The 15,930-nt window shown below is 43.9% G+C and overlaps 2 protein-coding genes across 2 annotated transcripts in view; one reads left to right on the forward strand and one right to left on the reverse strand.

Annotated features, from left to right (window-relative positions):
- Nucleotides 1–11,085, forward strand: part of meis1a (Meis homeobox 1 a) — a 30,235-nt gene extending 19,150 nt beyond the window's left edge. The window contains exons 9-13 of the mRNA XM_051070954.1: nt 2,481–2,557; nt 5,465–5,527; nt 7,544–7,629; nt 8,446–8,560; nt 10,382–11,085. Coding sequence (XP_050926911.1) covers nt 2,481–2,557; nt 5,465–5,527; nt 7,544–7,629; nt 8,446–8,504 — 285 coding nt within the window. The 3' untranslated portion in view covers nt 8,505–8,560; nt 10,382–11,085. The remainder of the gene's footprint in view (nt 1–2,480; nt 2,558–5,464; nt 5,528–7,543; nt 7,630–8,445; nt 8,561–10,381) is intronic.
- The window catches only part of LOC108882294 (E3 ubiquitin-protein ligase TRIM21), a 162,954-nt gene that overhangs the window by 53,997 nt on the left and 93,027 nt on the right, over nt 1–15,930 (reverse strand). The window lies entirely within an intron of this gene.

A 15,930-nucleotide genomic window follows, 5' to 3' on the forward strand; every position in this document is an offset into this window, starting at 1 on the left:
GCGAGGTGGTCCGATCCACTGCTCCCCGCTAACAGGATTATAAGTTTCTAACGAGCAGGTGGCTCCAGATTAAAACCCTGAGGTGGAGCAGCTCTCCTCCACGCACCATGTGTTTCTACTCTCGCCTCATCTGTGGAGACTCTGCGGTCTCAGACCTTTGACTTCATGTTGGAGCTGCTGCAGGAGGTTTGATGTGGATAAACAGTCTGAAGGTCTCGCTGCTCTTCTCGTCTTGTTTTTGATGAAATCCTCGGTGGAGCTGTTAAAGCTGCTCCCTGCAGAAAGCTGCTGCTCCGAGGCTCCAAACGTGACGATACGTCCTCGTGATAATCGCTCTTTGCGGCAGATCAGATGCAGTTTACCTGCTATCAGATCAGGGAGCACTCAGCAGCTCTGGCAGAGCCGGCAGGGAGGAGAACATCAGAGAGTTTACAGCGATGTGGTGAATCTGCTGGTGTCGGCCTCAGGCGGTTTGATCGGCTGGTGAAGCTTCACTCCCTCCACCTTCAGTTTCTTTTCCTCCTCTGTCTTTTAGCTACTGCTGCCCAAATGTATACTGAGAATTATTCTACCTTATATAGTATCCCACAATGCATCAAGAAAAGTGGTGTACAAGCGATGGTCACTAACCAAGCGATACATCCCATCATGCATTGTGTTTGCACTGTGAGAGAGTGAAAAACAGGAGCGAGGAAAGTTGATCTGTGCAGAACATTTCAACAACTAGATGATTCAAAGAGAAACACATAAACATTCAGGTAGAATTCAATCTAATTATTAATCAACTAAAATACAGTAAAACTAATGAAATATAAGATCTAAAAATTTAACATAAACCTCAAATCTGATTTAACAGAAGACAGCAGCAAACGTTGATCTGCAGCAAAGATTAACACGCAGAGAAAACAAACTCAGTTTATAGTCTCTACATCAAACTCCCCACAGTGAATGAATGAGGAAGCTAAACTCTGTTTATCAGGTTATTTTCCTTCACATGAAGCTCGGTCCTCTGACGTCCTTACGTTTCCAGTAACATCTGAGTTTTTATTTCAGGTAAATCAGTGACCAACACGCTGAGGGTTTCATATCCATCGCTGTTGTCGGTCAGTTCCCGGAGCATCCTGGGAAACTGGGAATGTCCAGAACACTTGTGGTGGTTTGGAGAATTCTTGGCTAAATGTGGACTCTCAGGTCACGACTGATGATTCACTGATTCACAAGAAAGCAAACTGAGAAAAGACAGACGTTCCTCAGAAGTCAGAATATTTCAGATAACAGCAGCCGTTTTTATGGGTTTTAAATCAGAAACATGCCGTTCTTCTTCTTTTAAACCGTTCTTCAGTTAGCTGAATGTTTCGTGTCGGACGTTGAATGAGTCTGAACGTCAGCCTGTTGCATCAGTGTGGAAATAGCTGCTGTTATCTGGGTCAGGGACGGGCAGCGACGTGCAGCAGCTGGTTTCAGTCAGCACATGAAGAAACTCTCTTTGTCAGCTGTTGCACTGAAACATTATTTATTGTTCACGGCTGAGTAACGAGGCGAACCTTCTCTGAGCTCTCACACTGTTTGTTTAAAGCCCAGACCAGGTCCTGATGTGGTCTAGAGATGGTTCGATACGGCTTTTTAGTTTCTGACATGTTGTTCCTGCAGGTATCAGTTATATCTGTGGCTGAGTCGTTCATGTGCAGCGTCTCATCTAATGCTGTTCATTTTAACATGAATTTAAATCTCTGCTCTGACTGTAATCAGCGTCACTGGAGGTCAATCATTCTTATATGTTGTATAAACAGTCCCACAGTGATGATGTGTTTCTGTAGTTCAGCCCTGAAGTTAGCATCAGCCTGGTTCCTCCACAAAAAGACAATGGGATTTTTTCTGCAGCTACTGAGACATGCTAAGCTAGTTAGCTTTAGCAGGAGTGTAGCTGGTTCTATTCTCTTCTATCATGACCTGATTCAGCTGCTGCTGTTTTTATTTAATAAGTTGTAAATCACCAAAACCTAACCCTAACCCAAATATGTTGTTCCTGTGTGTCACCTTTAGACGCATATACACACATCAACACACACACATACAAAAGAAATGCATACTGTACACACACACACACACACACACACACACACACTCAGACTCCAGGGATGGAGCTGCTGCAGCTTCAGGCCTGTTCTGATCCTCGACTGTTAGAGAAACAAGCCTGAACGACCCCCAACACACACACACACACACACACACACACACACACACACACACACACAGAGTCTAATTAACGCAGCTCTCTCCACTTGGCTTCCCTCTCTAATTGGCTCTCCACTCCTTCCCATTAATTATGCTCCATTTCATATTCCCTTAATGAGTCAGGCCCCGCCTCCCTTCTTTAGCTCTAATTAGCAGCAGCTTAAAGGCAACAACAACAACAACAACAACAACAAAGAGCCAACCCTGTGATGTTTGACAGTGTGCTGTGTTTTGTCCCTGTGCAGCACCCGTACCCGTCAGAGGAGCAGAAGAAGCAGCTTGCACAGGACACCGGCCTCACCATCCTGCAGGTCAACAACTGGTGAGTCTGCACCCCCCCACCCCCACCCCCCCTGAGGCAACCTGAGGCTAATGATTTGAATGATTAATTCCTGTGGGGTCGGCTCCACACATCCCCCCAATTACAGTTACGGGGGGGGGGGGCACCTAACTGGAGTTAATTGGAGCTCGGGGGTGGTGGGGGTAGAGACCTGTTTCCTGGTGTGTTTACTGACACAGAAACGTTAACATCAGTGTGTTGTTGTTGTCGGGATCGAGCCGTCACCACAGTGAAGATCTGAGTCTTCGTGTCGTAGATTCAAACAGGAGCTGGAGGTTTCGCTTCGACTGCTGAACATCACGATGGACCTGGTCTGCATCGTCATCGAGCCAGGGTCAAACTTCCTGTTTGGATCCATGGAGCTGGTTTTTCTGTCGGACTCTGAATCTGAATAGTTGTCTGTTGCCGTGGTAACGCCTCTGGTTGTGCAGATTCAGAGGAGACGAAGCAGAGAGGAGGAAGAGGAGGAGGAGGTCTGATCTCCTCCTCTCTTCATCTCTCTCAGCTCGTTTCATCTTTATTTGACTTTTTTTTCCACTTGTGTCAAACTCTGTTGATGTGTGTGTGTGTGTGTGTGTGTGTGTGTGTTGGGGGGGTATCAGTTGGTGTAAATGGTGTTTTCATGACAAACAGCTGGACCGGTTTATTTAAACACAGTGGTTGTGGAGGAGTGAGGCGGGGGGGGGGGGGGGGGGGGGGGGGGGGGGGGGGGGGGTACTGACCTGAGGATGACTCCTGAGGTGGGCGGGGCTTAGTTTTACGGACAGGGCTGGAGTGTGTGTTTGTGTTGAGCTGCTGTACTGTACACAGACCCTCACTCTCCTCTAGATATTTTAACGATCACATGACCACGACATCCAATCATTACGTCTCCAGGTTTTGTCGTCGTTTTGTCGTACAGCTGTAAACGTGACATTACCCATGATCCTCTGCTGCTGCTGCACATCAGAGCGGTCGGAAAAGTACGAATACTGCACTGTACAAATACTCTGCTGCAAGTTAAAGTAAACTGAAAGAGTCTGTAGCTGTTAGCTGTTAGCTTAGCATCACACTGAGCTGAAGAAGCAGCAGGTTGATAAACGAGTTAATATGTTTATGTTCAGGTCTGATCCAGTCACTGGATGGACTGACTGACATCACTGCTCCTCCTCTGTTCACCTCTTCATCTTCTTCATGTTGGTCTGTTTTCGTCTCGACTGATGGAGTCATCATCTCGGCATCTTCTCTGTTTTCCTTCATTGTTTTCTCGTAGTTTTCATCCAGACTTTGTTTCAGAAGAAACATCGTTCAGAGAATCAGAGACCAGACGCGTTTCACTGAGAGTTTCTGTGCAGCTTTCAGTATCAGCTTCCTGTTGGAGCTGAGGCAGACCCCCCCTCCTCCTCCCCCCCCCTCCTCCTTCTCCTCCTCCTCCTCCTGCGTGCCTTTTTACTCCCTGAAAAGGCCGCTGTGGCTTTTGTTTTCCTGAAAAGGAAACTGAGTCGTCCCCCACTTTGTTCTGCTTTACCCTCTCTCTCCTCTTCTCCCCCTCGTCCCCTCTCTTTTCCGAACAAGCTGAAATGGAACCATCCCACCCGGGGGTGAGGAGGTGGGGGTGAGGAGGGCGGGGAGGTGGTTGTAGGGGACATAAATCAAGTGGGAAACCACAGAGCTTTCACTGCAGGGCGGGTCAGGAGGGGTTTAAGCTGAGGAAGACCAGAGCACTCCTCTGCAGAGGGGAGGAGGAGGGAGGGGGGGTCACAGGAGGTGTTGGGTCAAAGGTCACGCATATCAGGATGATGGCTTTCAAAAGTGTACTTAGAGGAGGACATGTATGAACGCACCACTGCCCCCCCCCACCCCCACCCTGAAGCCTGACACCTTCAACAGAGCTTCAGCTTCACTTCAATAACACTGTGTTTACCTGTTTTCATTCACTGAATCAATGACACTGAGTCCTGCAGGAACCAGTCCTAAAACCAGGGAGTCAGTTAGCTTGTTAGCATGTTAGCTCTTCCTGTTGTCAGTGTGTTTCTGGTTAAATGTCTGAAATAAGGTCTGTGGTTTTAACACAAGCTCAAGACATTTTCAGGTTTGATTCTCCGACATAAAATGGGTCAGTAAATCCCCCACTCCTGATGTTTGAAGCTTTTACGTGTCTTAAAAAAGGCGGTTGCTAACGAGTGTCTAAATGAGACTACAGAGGTTGTCGGGGACGTTAACATGAAAACCCATCTACTCACCAGTCCACCTTTACAGCCTCGTTGTGTTTCTACTCACGCTCTTTCAAACTCTCACTAACTTTCTAAGAAGAAAGGCTTTTGTAGAAGAGCTCAGAGCTAAATGAAATGACCAGTTGGAAGCTTAGTGGTGGAGACGTTGACGTCATGTGACCGTGGTGTAGTTGGTTTATAGCCTAACATTAGCTTCTTACTTCAAACATCAGAACAGTGGAGTTCATCTGTGAAGATGATCTGATCAACTAAACCTGAAGGATCAGAAACTTTAGCTGCTCACTGTTTATTTTCTGGAATAATCCAAAACACAATGAAAAAATCCCATTGGCTTTTTGTGGAGGGACCAGGCTGATGCTAACTTCAGGGCTGGACACAGAAACACATCATCACTGTGGGACTGTATGTGAGTAAAGCTGGACAGACTCTGAGAACTGAGACTAAACCTCCATTGTTCCAAAACATTTTCATTAACAAACCTTTGTTTTCAGTCTTACTTTGCTCAGGTTGTTGAAACTCACGAATCTTCTAACAATATTTTAGCATCTAGATTTTCCACTGAACTGACAGATACAGTTCCACATGAATCAGAACAGAAACATCAGAGAAACATGTTGTGTATGAGGCGTTTAATGTTGCACAGTGAATCAGAGCGTTTCTCTCTCTCTTCTCTCAGGTTCATCAATGCGAGGCGGAGAATCGTCCAGCCCATGATCGACCAGTCCAACAGAGCAGGCAGGTTTCATATGTTTAAACATGTTTAAACTCAAGAGTCCAGAGCAGTCAGTGAACGCACCAGCAGAGAAACCTTCAATCACAAAGAGATAAATCACTGATTCAACTTCATCCTGATCCTGAGAGAGAACCAGAGATCTGTCCTGTGCTGAACCTGTGATTCAGCTCATTTCCAGTTTATTCCCCTTAATTCTTATGGAAAGTTTCCAACTTTGTGAATTCCTGTCATTTAGCAGAACTACTCAGAGTTTATCTTTATGTATTTGTGCTCACAACATAACCAGGATGTTAGAGGACGTTCCTCCTGTAAACAGTCTGCTTCTCTGCAGAATAAAAACTAACTCAGCAGAGTGTTTGAGCCGATCGTCCTCCTGCTCCTCAGAGGGTTAAAGTTAACAGAGAGGCTTAAACTCCAGGATTGAATGGCCTCTAAACCCCAGCAGGATTAGCTCCAGACAAAGATGCTAATCGCTTTGACTGACCACTCCATTGAACATTTTAACCTGGTATTAAAACAAATAGGAGCCGGGCTAAAGCCGGGCTAAAGCACCGCTAGCCTTTTTGCCCCTGAGCTTTGTTAGCATTAACCCCAAGGCTGACTCACACACAAAGGCAGCGATTCACCGCTGAACGACCGCGATGAGAAAGTGGTAGAGACGTTCAGAGTCTGGGAATGAGACTAAAGAACTTCACTCAGTTCCCCCACAGAGGAAACTTTATCAGGCTGATTTCCCCACAAGGATGAATCTGTTTCATTTAATGTCATCTCATCACTGATTAATGACCCCCCCGCCTCCTCTTCTCCTCCCTCCTAAGATCAGACACAAAATAATAAACAACATAAACAACTGTAGTGGAAAACAGGAAGCTACTCTAACACATCACCGTCTCTGTGAAAGCTGCACAAACCTTTTCAACAGAACTGATTTTTTGTCTCTTTGGTTCCAGTTTCACCTGAAACCACGAGCACTTGAATGCAGCATAAAATAGAAATGTTTTTACAGCCGATAAAGACATTAACCAGTAGAGAAACAACTCAATCGATTCACCTCCAGTCCTCATGGGGTGTCCCGACCCACAGGTTGGGAACCTCTGGTCTTATAATCCCTCTAACGTCAGCAGCTCCAGCCTGATGTTTGGAAGTGCGATGGTCTGCATCAGCTGGACAAACCAAACACTCATGGTGCTGACGAACTCTGAAAGACTCACTGTAAACAGAAACATCCAGGCTACAAACAACCCATAATTCAGCTCTCTGGTTCTCTCTCCACAACAAACTCACACACACAAGTTGAACCTTGGTCTTATTTTCCATGTGTCTGGGTGTAAATCTTTGGACGTCAACGTCAAAGTTCGTCCACTAAAGTTCTTGTTTCTGCTCAGATTGTTCTTCTCAGAGTCTGACAACATGATGATAGGATTCCTACAGAGACAGAGCTTTTTATTAAAGAGGAAGATCCCTTTAGTTTAACCAGAAACATCTCTATATATCTCTACCAGACTGACAAAAACAGGGATTTTACCCTTTAATAATTTCCTCACACTAACTGTAGGAGAATTCTCAATTTAAATAAAAATAAATATGAATTCATTGATTATTGGTCATTTGACTTCTCATGTAGAGCGACTCGTTCATGTTTGGTTTTCTAACAGACCTGCTGAGCTCTGACTAAAATACTTCCAAGGTCACACTCACATCTAAAACCATTAAACACTGGAAATTGAACCTTTGTTTCCATGAAGCTTCTGTGGAGATTATTGGGAAATGATTAGAACAAATAAAGACCTGAAAAATGAAGCTTTACCCAGTTATTTTCTACTGTGACCTGAAGAGTTTACACGTCAGAGATATGAAATCTGTCTGAGATGATGAGTGATTTGAGAGTGTGTTGTTGTGAGTCGGTGTGTTAGCGTGTTCCTGTGTGACAGACAGCAGCTGTCGGACCGTCCTCCACCTCTCAGCGTGACCGTCAGAGTGAGATAATTAAAAAGAGTGAACTCCCTCTCTGTCCACAGTGAGCCAGGCAGGACCGTATGGCCCAGATGGTCAGCCAATGGGAGGCTTCGTCATGGACGGACAGACACACATGGGAATCAGACCACCTGGTAAACACACACACGTTCTTATTAAACCCTTGTTGCACCAAACTAAAACGGCCGGACAGAGTTGGTGTCGACACCAAAGGAAGAATCGTGTTGTTATCTGGATGAAAACAGTTTATCCTCGGTGCAGCGGCCATTTTAGGAGATCTCTCCACCTCTGAGGTTTATACTTAGCACCAGGGGGTCGTGCCACAGATACCTGTGGTGGTGTTGGTCCTGATTTATAGTCCAGCTTCAGGTTTCACCCACTGAAACACTACACAGATGTGCGGTGTGATGACTTTATTTCAAACTGAACATGCTGCAGAACAAAAGACGTCCAGATATTTACAGTCTGGACTGTGTGTGTTCAGCATATCGATATTTATCATGATCTACGATCTGTGAGTCTGAGAACAAACATGTTTTATCTGCTTTAACTAAACATTAAAATTAACTAAATAAAACTAAAACCTGTGACTGAGATCACAGACTCCTCTGATAGGACCTTCTATGTAGAGGAGCAGATTAGACAGTCAGCAGTTTGTGAAAAATATTTCCTGTCTGGGAGTTCGTAGCTACAGTCCAGAACTTTAATCAGTTTCCTGAACCTGAATCTTTCTCTGCTGAGCTCAGAGGCTTCATGTCTTTAACTGAGAAGCAGGAAACACTTCATGATCACATCGGTCGGTCGGGAAATGGGTGTGTACTTTGCCTGAGTGACATTAATGCTGCTGTGTGATTGGCAGGCTCAGGCTTTAGTCCTTAGTTTTACAGATATCCTGTCGTGAAGCAAAGATCGCAGCGCTGATTGAACCGGTGTGTGTGTTTGTCCTGCAGGTCCTATTGGTGGTGTGGGGATGGGGATGGGTGTGGAGGGACAGTGGCACTACATGTAGCACCACCACCACCACCCTGCAGCCGGAGGAGCCGCCCGGCGTCCCAGGAAACCACCGTGAGTAACAGAGAGAAACATTGCTACTAGACGAACACGTAGTTAGAATTATACTCTCTGCTCAGAGGATGGTGTGGAGACCCTGTGAGGACCACAGGCTGGTGGGTACACAGAGCCTCAGGTACGCCCTCTGATGATGACCTCTGACCTCACACTGTTTTATCTCAGCTGTGTAACACTCACCTCTCCGATCACATGACTTTACTGTCACAAAGCAACAGAGGTTCATCTGTAACAAGGTTCAAACGTTGTCTGGGTTCGTTTTGTCCTGTGTCTGACTGCGAGATCCTGAAGGTCTAAACCAGGGTCTAAACTTCCTCAGGAGGAGCAGTCGTCGTCTTCATCTAAGACTCAACCTGCAGCTGCCCCTCCACTCAAACACAACACCTGCCTGTTATTTTATTTACATTATATTTAAGGCCACTGACCTGAACCTCTGCATGAAGACACTGTTTATGGAAACTCAGAAACAAAGAGACGAAACGACGGCAAATTAACGCTGAATGACGAGAGACAACAACACGTAGGAAGAGACAGACAGTGTGGATGCTGTGGGGGGGCTTTTGTCTCATAATCCGTCCGTGCAGATGGACCACTGAACCATTGTATTTACACGGTGCAAATTTCTACCAAATTCAAGATGAATCAGATCTCAAAAAAGACCCAAATGATCTGGAGGTTCTTCTTGGTTGGTGATCCACCTCAGCCTAAACGACAAAACCACGAACTTAGATGACCTGAAGAACCACGACAGCAGACAGACGCTGTGAAACAACAAGACGTCAAACCATCACCATCCTCTCAGCTCCTCTCTCCACTAATTAAAGCCAGATCCTCTGATTTAAAGGTCAATTAATCCTCTGAGATCCTCTCCGTATTCTGTCTAACGAACTGATCATTAGTGGGAGACGCAGAACGCTCTCATCTCTTTATTTGATTACACAGAGTCCAATTACTCCGTAAGCAGTTTTCATTATTAAGAGGGAGGAGGAGGGAGGGCAGTGAACGCAGCGTGGGGAGGAGAGATTAGGAGGACGATAATGGTTAGAAAAGGAAGCTGGGGGGGGGGTCAATCGTTAGGCAACATCACTCAGACCAAAGTCAATTAAAGAGTCTTCAGAAGAAGAAGCGTGGGTCTTTCTTCCCTCTGAGGGAAACAATACACCTGTCAGCTGGGATCTGATGCAGCCATGCATGCAACACACACACACACACACACACTTATTAACATCAATAAATGGCCGCTCCGCTTCACCTCACACTCTGACTCTCCGGTCGTGCTCACACCAACATTTAAAACTGCAAAAGTTCATTTTTTAATGTTTAATTTCAGTAGAATCACTGCACGACTCACGGCAGTGAAGTGAAGGAATATGTCGTGTTTCCAGTTGCGTAGTTCTGAGCGTGTGCAGACCGGATCATGTACAGATCGGACAGAGATACGAGCACTGGAGAGTCTGGTGTCAAATTCCCGCCTACACACCCACCCAACCAATCGCAAGACACCGCTGTCAATCATGATGTCACACTTTGTTTTTATAGCATTAAATGACTAAAAGCACCTGAACACACCAGCATGATAAGAACTAGCTAACATAACTGACACCATCTTTTGGATCGTTAGTTAACTCTCCAGCTACAGCCGTTAACCATGTGACCTGTGAGTAGTCGCCAAACTTTTAGAGCCACATATTTCATCAGGACACGTGGATTCATTTTGTTGCTCCTCTCTGATCTCAGACCTCAGATCAGATCCACACTAGTTTCTCCTCCTTTCACTTTTACTTCCTGTTGACGTGTTTCCTTCTGTTTCCTCGGTAGGACTCCTTCAGCAGGTCTGCAGACCTCCGTGGCGGGCATGGAGCAGGACCCTGCGCCTCCTCACCTGTCCTCCCCTCAGCCCCACCCCTCCGGGCATCTACCTGGCCTGATGTGGAAAACACCCGACCGCCACCGGAGACGCTTTGTCACTAAAAGCTCCCAGCTGAAGCTCAGAGAGAGACTGAGGACGAGATCTGGAGCAGAACAATAAACAGCTGCGAGTTAACTGATGACACCTGGATTTTTCTGGAGGATTTTTCTGAATCAGGACACAGAGTCAACGTGGCGTCTCTGCGTTTGATCACTTCCTGTGACATCTGTGGCCGACTACAACTACAGAGGCCCTGAGCGGACATTTTGAAACCAGCAGACCTTCCCTCCCGTCCTGTCCTCATATCAACGCACAGCTGATGTCTGTATTTCCCGAGGAGTTCTTCTGAAGCAGGAAACCTCGACGAACCGTTTTTCAGGACACTGAGCTCTGATGGACGGCAGAGGTCGAGTGACGGAGCGCTGTTTACTGTGGACTCTCTGAGACAAGTCACTACAGGTGCTCTGCTGCTGCCTTTTGCATAATATCCTGATTTAAACTGAAAGGACTGTTTCACCTTTCACACTGTGTGTTTGTCTTTTTTCATAGACCTCTACCTTCCTCCCCCCGAGCTCCACAGATCTTTGAGTTCTGAAATAAAAAGTGAACTAACTTTGCTCTTTGATTGATGACAGTATTTTGTTACGGACTCCTGAGGCTCAGTTATGAACCACAGTGTCAGGTGTTGAGGTGAAAACTGACTGTATTCACTCAAATACTGAGCTGGAGTTTAAAGCTGGTCTGTTAGTTAAGTATTTTCATTCTGGCAGAGGTTCTACTTTTCCTCTGCTTTATTTCAGGGGAAAATACTGTGATTTTTTATTGTTTTTACTCCTTTATATTTATCTCAGGCGACCAACGGCCGACATCCGGGGACCACCGGGTCAGTTCTCCCGGGCCCTGGGTTGGGGGTTGGGGGAACAGGGGTAAAGGACCCTCTAACCTTCTCCTAATCTGCTGGTATAATTAGTCAAAAATATCTATTAGTGAAAACTGTATACAGTGTTTGTAGGTCACATGAAAGCTGATGTTTTTAAAGTTTTTCCTAATTCCCATTGAACTAGTGGTCGTAACTGAATCAAACGCCCCCCCCAGGCAAAAATGGTTTGTTCCGTCGCGCGCCAACGCGTCTATATTCCTCAGCAGAGGGTAAAATGGCGGCGGACTATTCAAAAATACATGACCTGATATTGGATTAATCACACATACTGCAGCTGCAGCCGCCCCCTCCCCCCTGTGAACACCTGAGACAGGTAAGTGAAGCGTCATTTGCTCGCTGGTCGTTGTTGCTGAATTTGCTGATGATATAAAAAGTTTCGGGTTATTTCACGTGTGTGTTTCAGTTTCTGTGTGTGTTAGGGAGAGACGGAAACTGCTGTTGTTTAGTTTGAGGAGCTGAACATTGATTATTGGTGACGTCTCTGCCGTAAACCGGGTTATTGATAGTTAATATTCAGACTGTTTGGTGCCGTGTTTGTATATTGATCCGCAAAATGGCCGCAAATGACGTCACACATACGTAACGTACATATAGCGGGAAATGAAACGTGTTTATTAAACATTAAGTTTATACAAACTGCTGCTGATTTACTGTACAAAGTTTTAGGACGTGGCTCTAAATAACAACGGCTCTTTAGTTAAAGTAAAATAAAGTTTATTTTCAGTTTAATGTTAATAAACCAAACACATGGAGCCACTGTTGAATTTAAATATTTCAGTTTTAACAAACAGGTGAATTCCTAGTTTAAATTGTGAGATGAAAATAATTCTGCTTTATTTTGTATTAAATCCACAGTTACAGCTGTGTATTAATGTTACTGTAGATCTGACTTTAACAGGAGATAAACTCTGTTTTCAGCTCATTAAATATCTTTTTATTTTCTTCCTTTTCTTTCCCTTTTCTTCCTCCTCCTTTTTCCAAACTGACCTTTTTTTTCTTCTCTATATTTCTCCATCTTCCCTCTTTCTCTTGATGTTTTCTTTTTTTAACTTTACAGTTTTGAGCCTGATTAATATGAACCTTTTAAACAATCATGGATAAATAACCTAAAAACTATAACAATAAATATTAGATAAAAAATAAACTTGAACAAACTATATGACTTTACAGCATTTATAAGAAATGTAAAAGATGAGTTTGAGGTCAGGGACAGTTTTCACAGTATAATGTCCAGATCATAATTCTTCTTCAGACCCTAAAATATTTATTTAAAAAATCTATGATGAGTCTATAACATGAGTCAGAGTGTAGATCAGGCTGTGTTCACTGTCTCTGTCTGGAAACATTAAATGAAGAGCAGAAGTTTCCCCTGACACACAAACTGAGCTCAGGCCTTTCTTCATTTTACTTTAAGTTTCTTTCATTTATTTTGCTGAACATTCGTTTCTTTTTATTTAACTCAAGTTTTTTCTGCTGTTTTTAAAGTGAATTATTTGAAACAAACTTTGAATCTGTTCATGTGTGAGCGATTCTAACATCTGACCTCAGTCAAAGTGTTAATCTCCATGTTGTCAACTTACTCCTTTTTCCTTCATTTTCCATCTCTGCGTGCCAACATGGCAGCTCGGCTCAGTTCAGCTCGAGTCACATCGAGCTCCATCCTGGTCTCCGGTGCTGGTCTCCAGTCCTGGTCTCCAGTCCTGGTCTTTCTCTGATACAACTCCTCCACTGGAATCTGACCGAGGAGGAGGAGGAGGAAAATTTACGTAAATCTGCTCCAAACTCTTAAATGGAGAGATTAGTTCCCCCCTCACGCTCCAGTTGGCCTCTTCAATGCTGCTTCTCCCAGTCCGCCGGGAGTTTCCTAGATACACCTCATTTCAAAGCCAGCGGCCACAAAAGAGATGGTTTATCTTCCTCTTTAAATCAATCAGTGCGTTCTGGAGGAGTGTGGAGATACAGAGCTGTGGCTGCAGGAAACACAACCGCTTCAGACGAGTTTAATGGTCCTGGTGACTTTTCTTCAAACCGACTGGAGGTTTGTTTTTGAGGCAGCGAGAGCTGAGTGACAGCTTCAACCCTCGTGTTTGACTGCCCTCTTTAGGGGGACTCTGCAAACTGCCTTCATCTTCTGCTGCGACGCCTCATCTGGGACTCAAGTGTGTGGGATTTAAAAATGCACAAAAAACAACATGTTAGAGAAGAGTGAAGAGGAGTCTCTGATGGTGGTCGAAGGCAACAACAACAACAACATGAAAAACAAACCAGAAAAAAGAGATTTAGTAAAAACATGCAGCTGCGTTTTAATTTCCCACAGATCAGGCAGACAGTGAACGCAGCACACACACACATCGTCCACATGTTTAAAACAGAAGAACAAATTAGAAGAAGAAAAATAAAGAAGTGAATGTGACTGTAAATCTGTTTCCACTGAGGTCAAAGGTCACTGACAGACATGAACCTGTCCTGAGATATATATATATATATATATATATATATATATATATATATATATATATATATATATATATATATATATATATATATATATATACACACACACACACACACACACACACACATATATACACATGGAGTTTCATGGATTTGAAAGGTTCATCATTCATCTGTGATTATTTTTCTCCTTTTGTTTAAAATATTTTTCAGAAAATGTTTAATTTATCATTTTAAAAAAATCAAACACTTTTCAGAAATAAATGATTTCAGATCCAACACTGTAAAAAATAGAGTGACGACCTGTGACTGGCATTTTATTCATGAAGAAAATAAATCGATGTATATATTTATATTTTCACTGTTTCTGATCAGAGTCAGAAACCAGGTTTTATTTTTACACCAGGATCAGGTCCTGTGTGTTCAGGATCAGGTCTTAGTAGATCATTAAGATCAGATTGTCACAGCAGGAGTTTATGATTAAATATCAGACAGTGAGTTAAAGCAGTATGAACAGTGAATATTCAGCAGACTGGCAGTTAAAGTGTTTTCTTCTTTATTTCAGCAGCAGCCAGAGGAGGAGGAGTGATTCACGTCATGTGAGTACTGTTACACTTTAATACTGCACTATTACAGGTGAAGTACTGAAGTACTACAAACAGACAGTAAGATCTTTTGTTTAACCAGAAACATCAGCAGAAAATAACAGGTCTTTGTTCTAATCATTTCCCAATAATCTCCACAGAAGCTTCATGGAAACAAAGGTTCAATTTCCAGTGTTTAATGGTTTTAGATGTGAGTGTGACCTTGGAAGTGTTTTAGTCAGAGCTCAGCAGGTCTGTTAGAAAACCAAACATGAACGAGTCGCTCTACATGAGAAGTCAAATGACCAATAAATTAATTAATTTATATTTATTTTAAATTAAATGGAGAATTCCCACTAGAGAATTATTAGGTTAATAAATATTTCTTCATGAAGAAATCAGGCTCCACTTCCTCTTCCAGGCAGGTCAACTAATAATTATTTTCATTACTGATTTGTTGTTTTGATGCTGTATGTCACCATACCAGACTCCATTGACAAAAACAGGGATTTTACTGGGAGCTGCTGGAATACCACTGCCTCCATCTGTTAGTGTGTCTGTGTTACTGTGTGGTACTTTTACTTCAGTAAAGTATCAGATTACTTCTTCCACCACTGAAAGTCACACAGTAACACAGACACACTAACAGATGGAGGCAGTGGTATTCCAGCAGCTCCTGGTTAAATCCCTGTTTTTGTCAATGGAGTCTGGTATAGTGATATATAGAGATGTTTTCTGGCTAAAAAGAAACCAGTACTTGAGTAAATGTACTCAGTCACTCAGTCCCAAACATCCTCTTGAACTCTGTGGTGTTTGTGTTTTCTGTGTTTCTGCTCTGATTCGTCTTCTTCACTTTGACTCGACGACAGCGAGGAAGGAAAGGGTCCGATATTTAGCAGGAAAACACAAACACAAGTGAAGTGGGGAAAAAAAAGTGTTCATATTGATGAGAGGAGAAAGTTCAGATCAGATCGTCAGGATAAACACGAGCGATCTGATGTGTGTTAGGGTCGGAGGCTGGAGGTCAAAGGTCAGAGGTGTCGGCCTCAGTGATAGAGTTTCTATCTCCGTCCTCTGCGCTCAGGGTACGTCTGCCTCCACAGTTCAGGTCCCACTCTGATGCTTTCTGAACTAAACCTTCTCCTGTTCCAGGACTTCAGATGGTCGACTCAGAGATGCTAACTGTAAGCGGGCTAACAGCATGTCGTTGACAGCTAAAGAGGCTAGCTCTCATGGTGCTAGCTCAGCGGTGATGCTGTTCCTTCTGCCTTTTTTTGTTCGTATCACTGTCAGTTTATTTTTTTTTGAGCTGTTGTTTTTGTTCTGAGATTTCGTGCGATTGTTTTTTCAGAGGGAGGTTGATTTTTCTGAGCTTTCTCACTGTGAATGAAGGCGTCACAGACTCCTGGTCGTCGGTTTCTGCCTCCTCCATTCATTCAGTTTCTGATGCACAAACATGAACCAACACATAAGGAGGGCG

This window comes from Lates calcarifer, linkage group LG5 (genome assembly GCF_001640805.2).
Source record: "Lates calcarifer isolate ASB-BC8 linkage group LG5, TLL_Latcal_v3, whole genome shotgun sequence".
NCBI lineage: Eukaryota > Metazoa > Chordata > Actinopteri > Centropomidae > Lates > Lates calcarifer.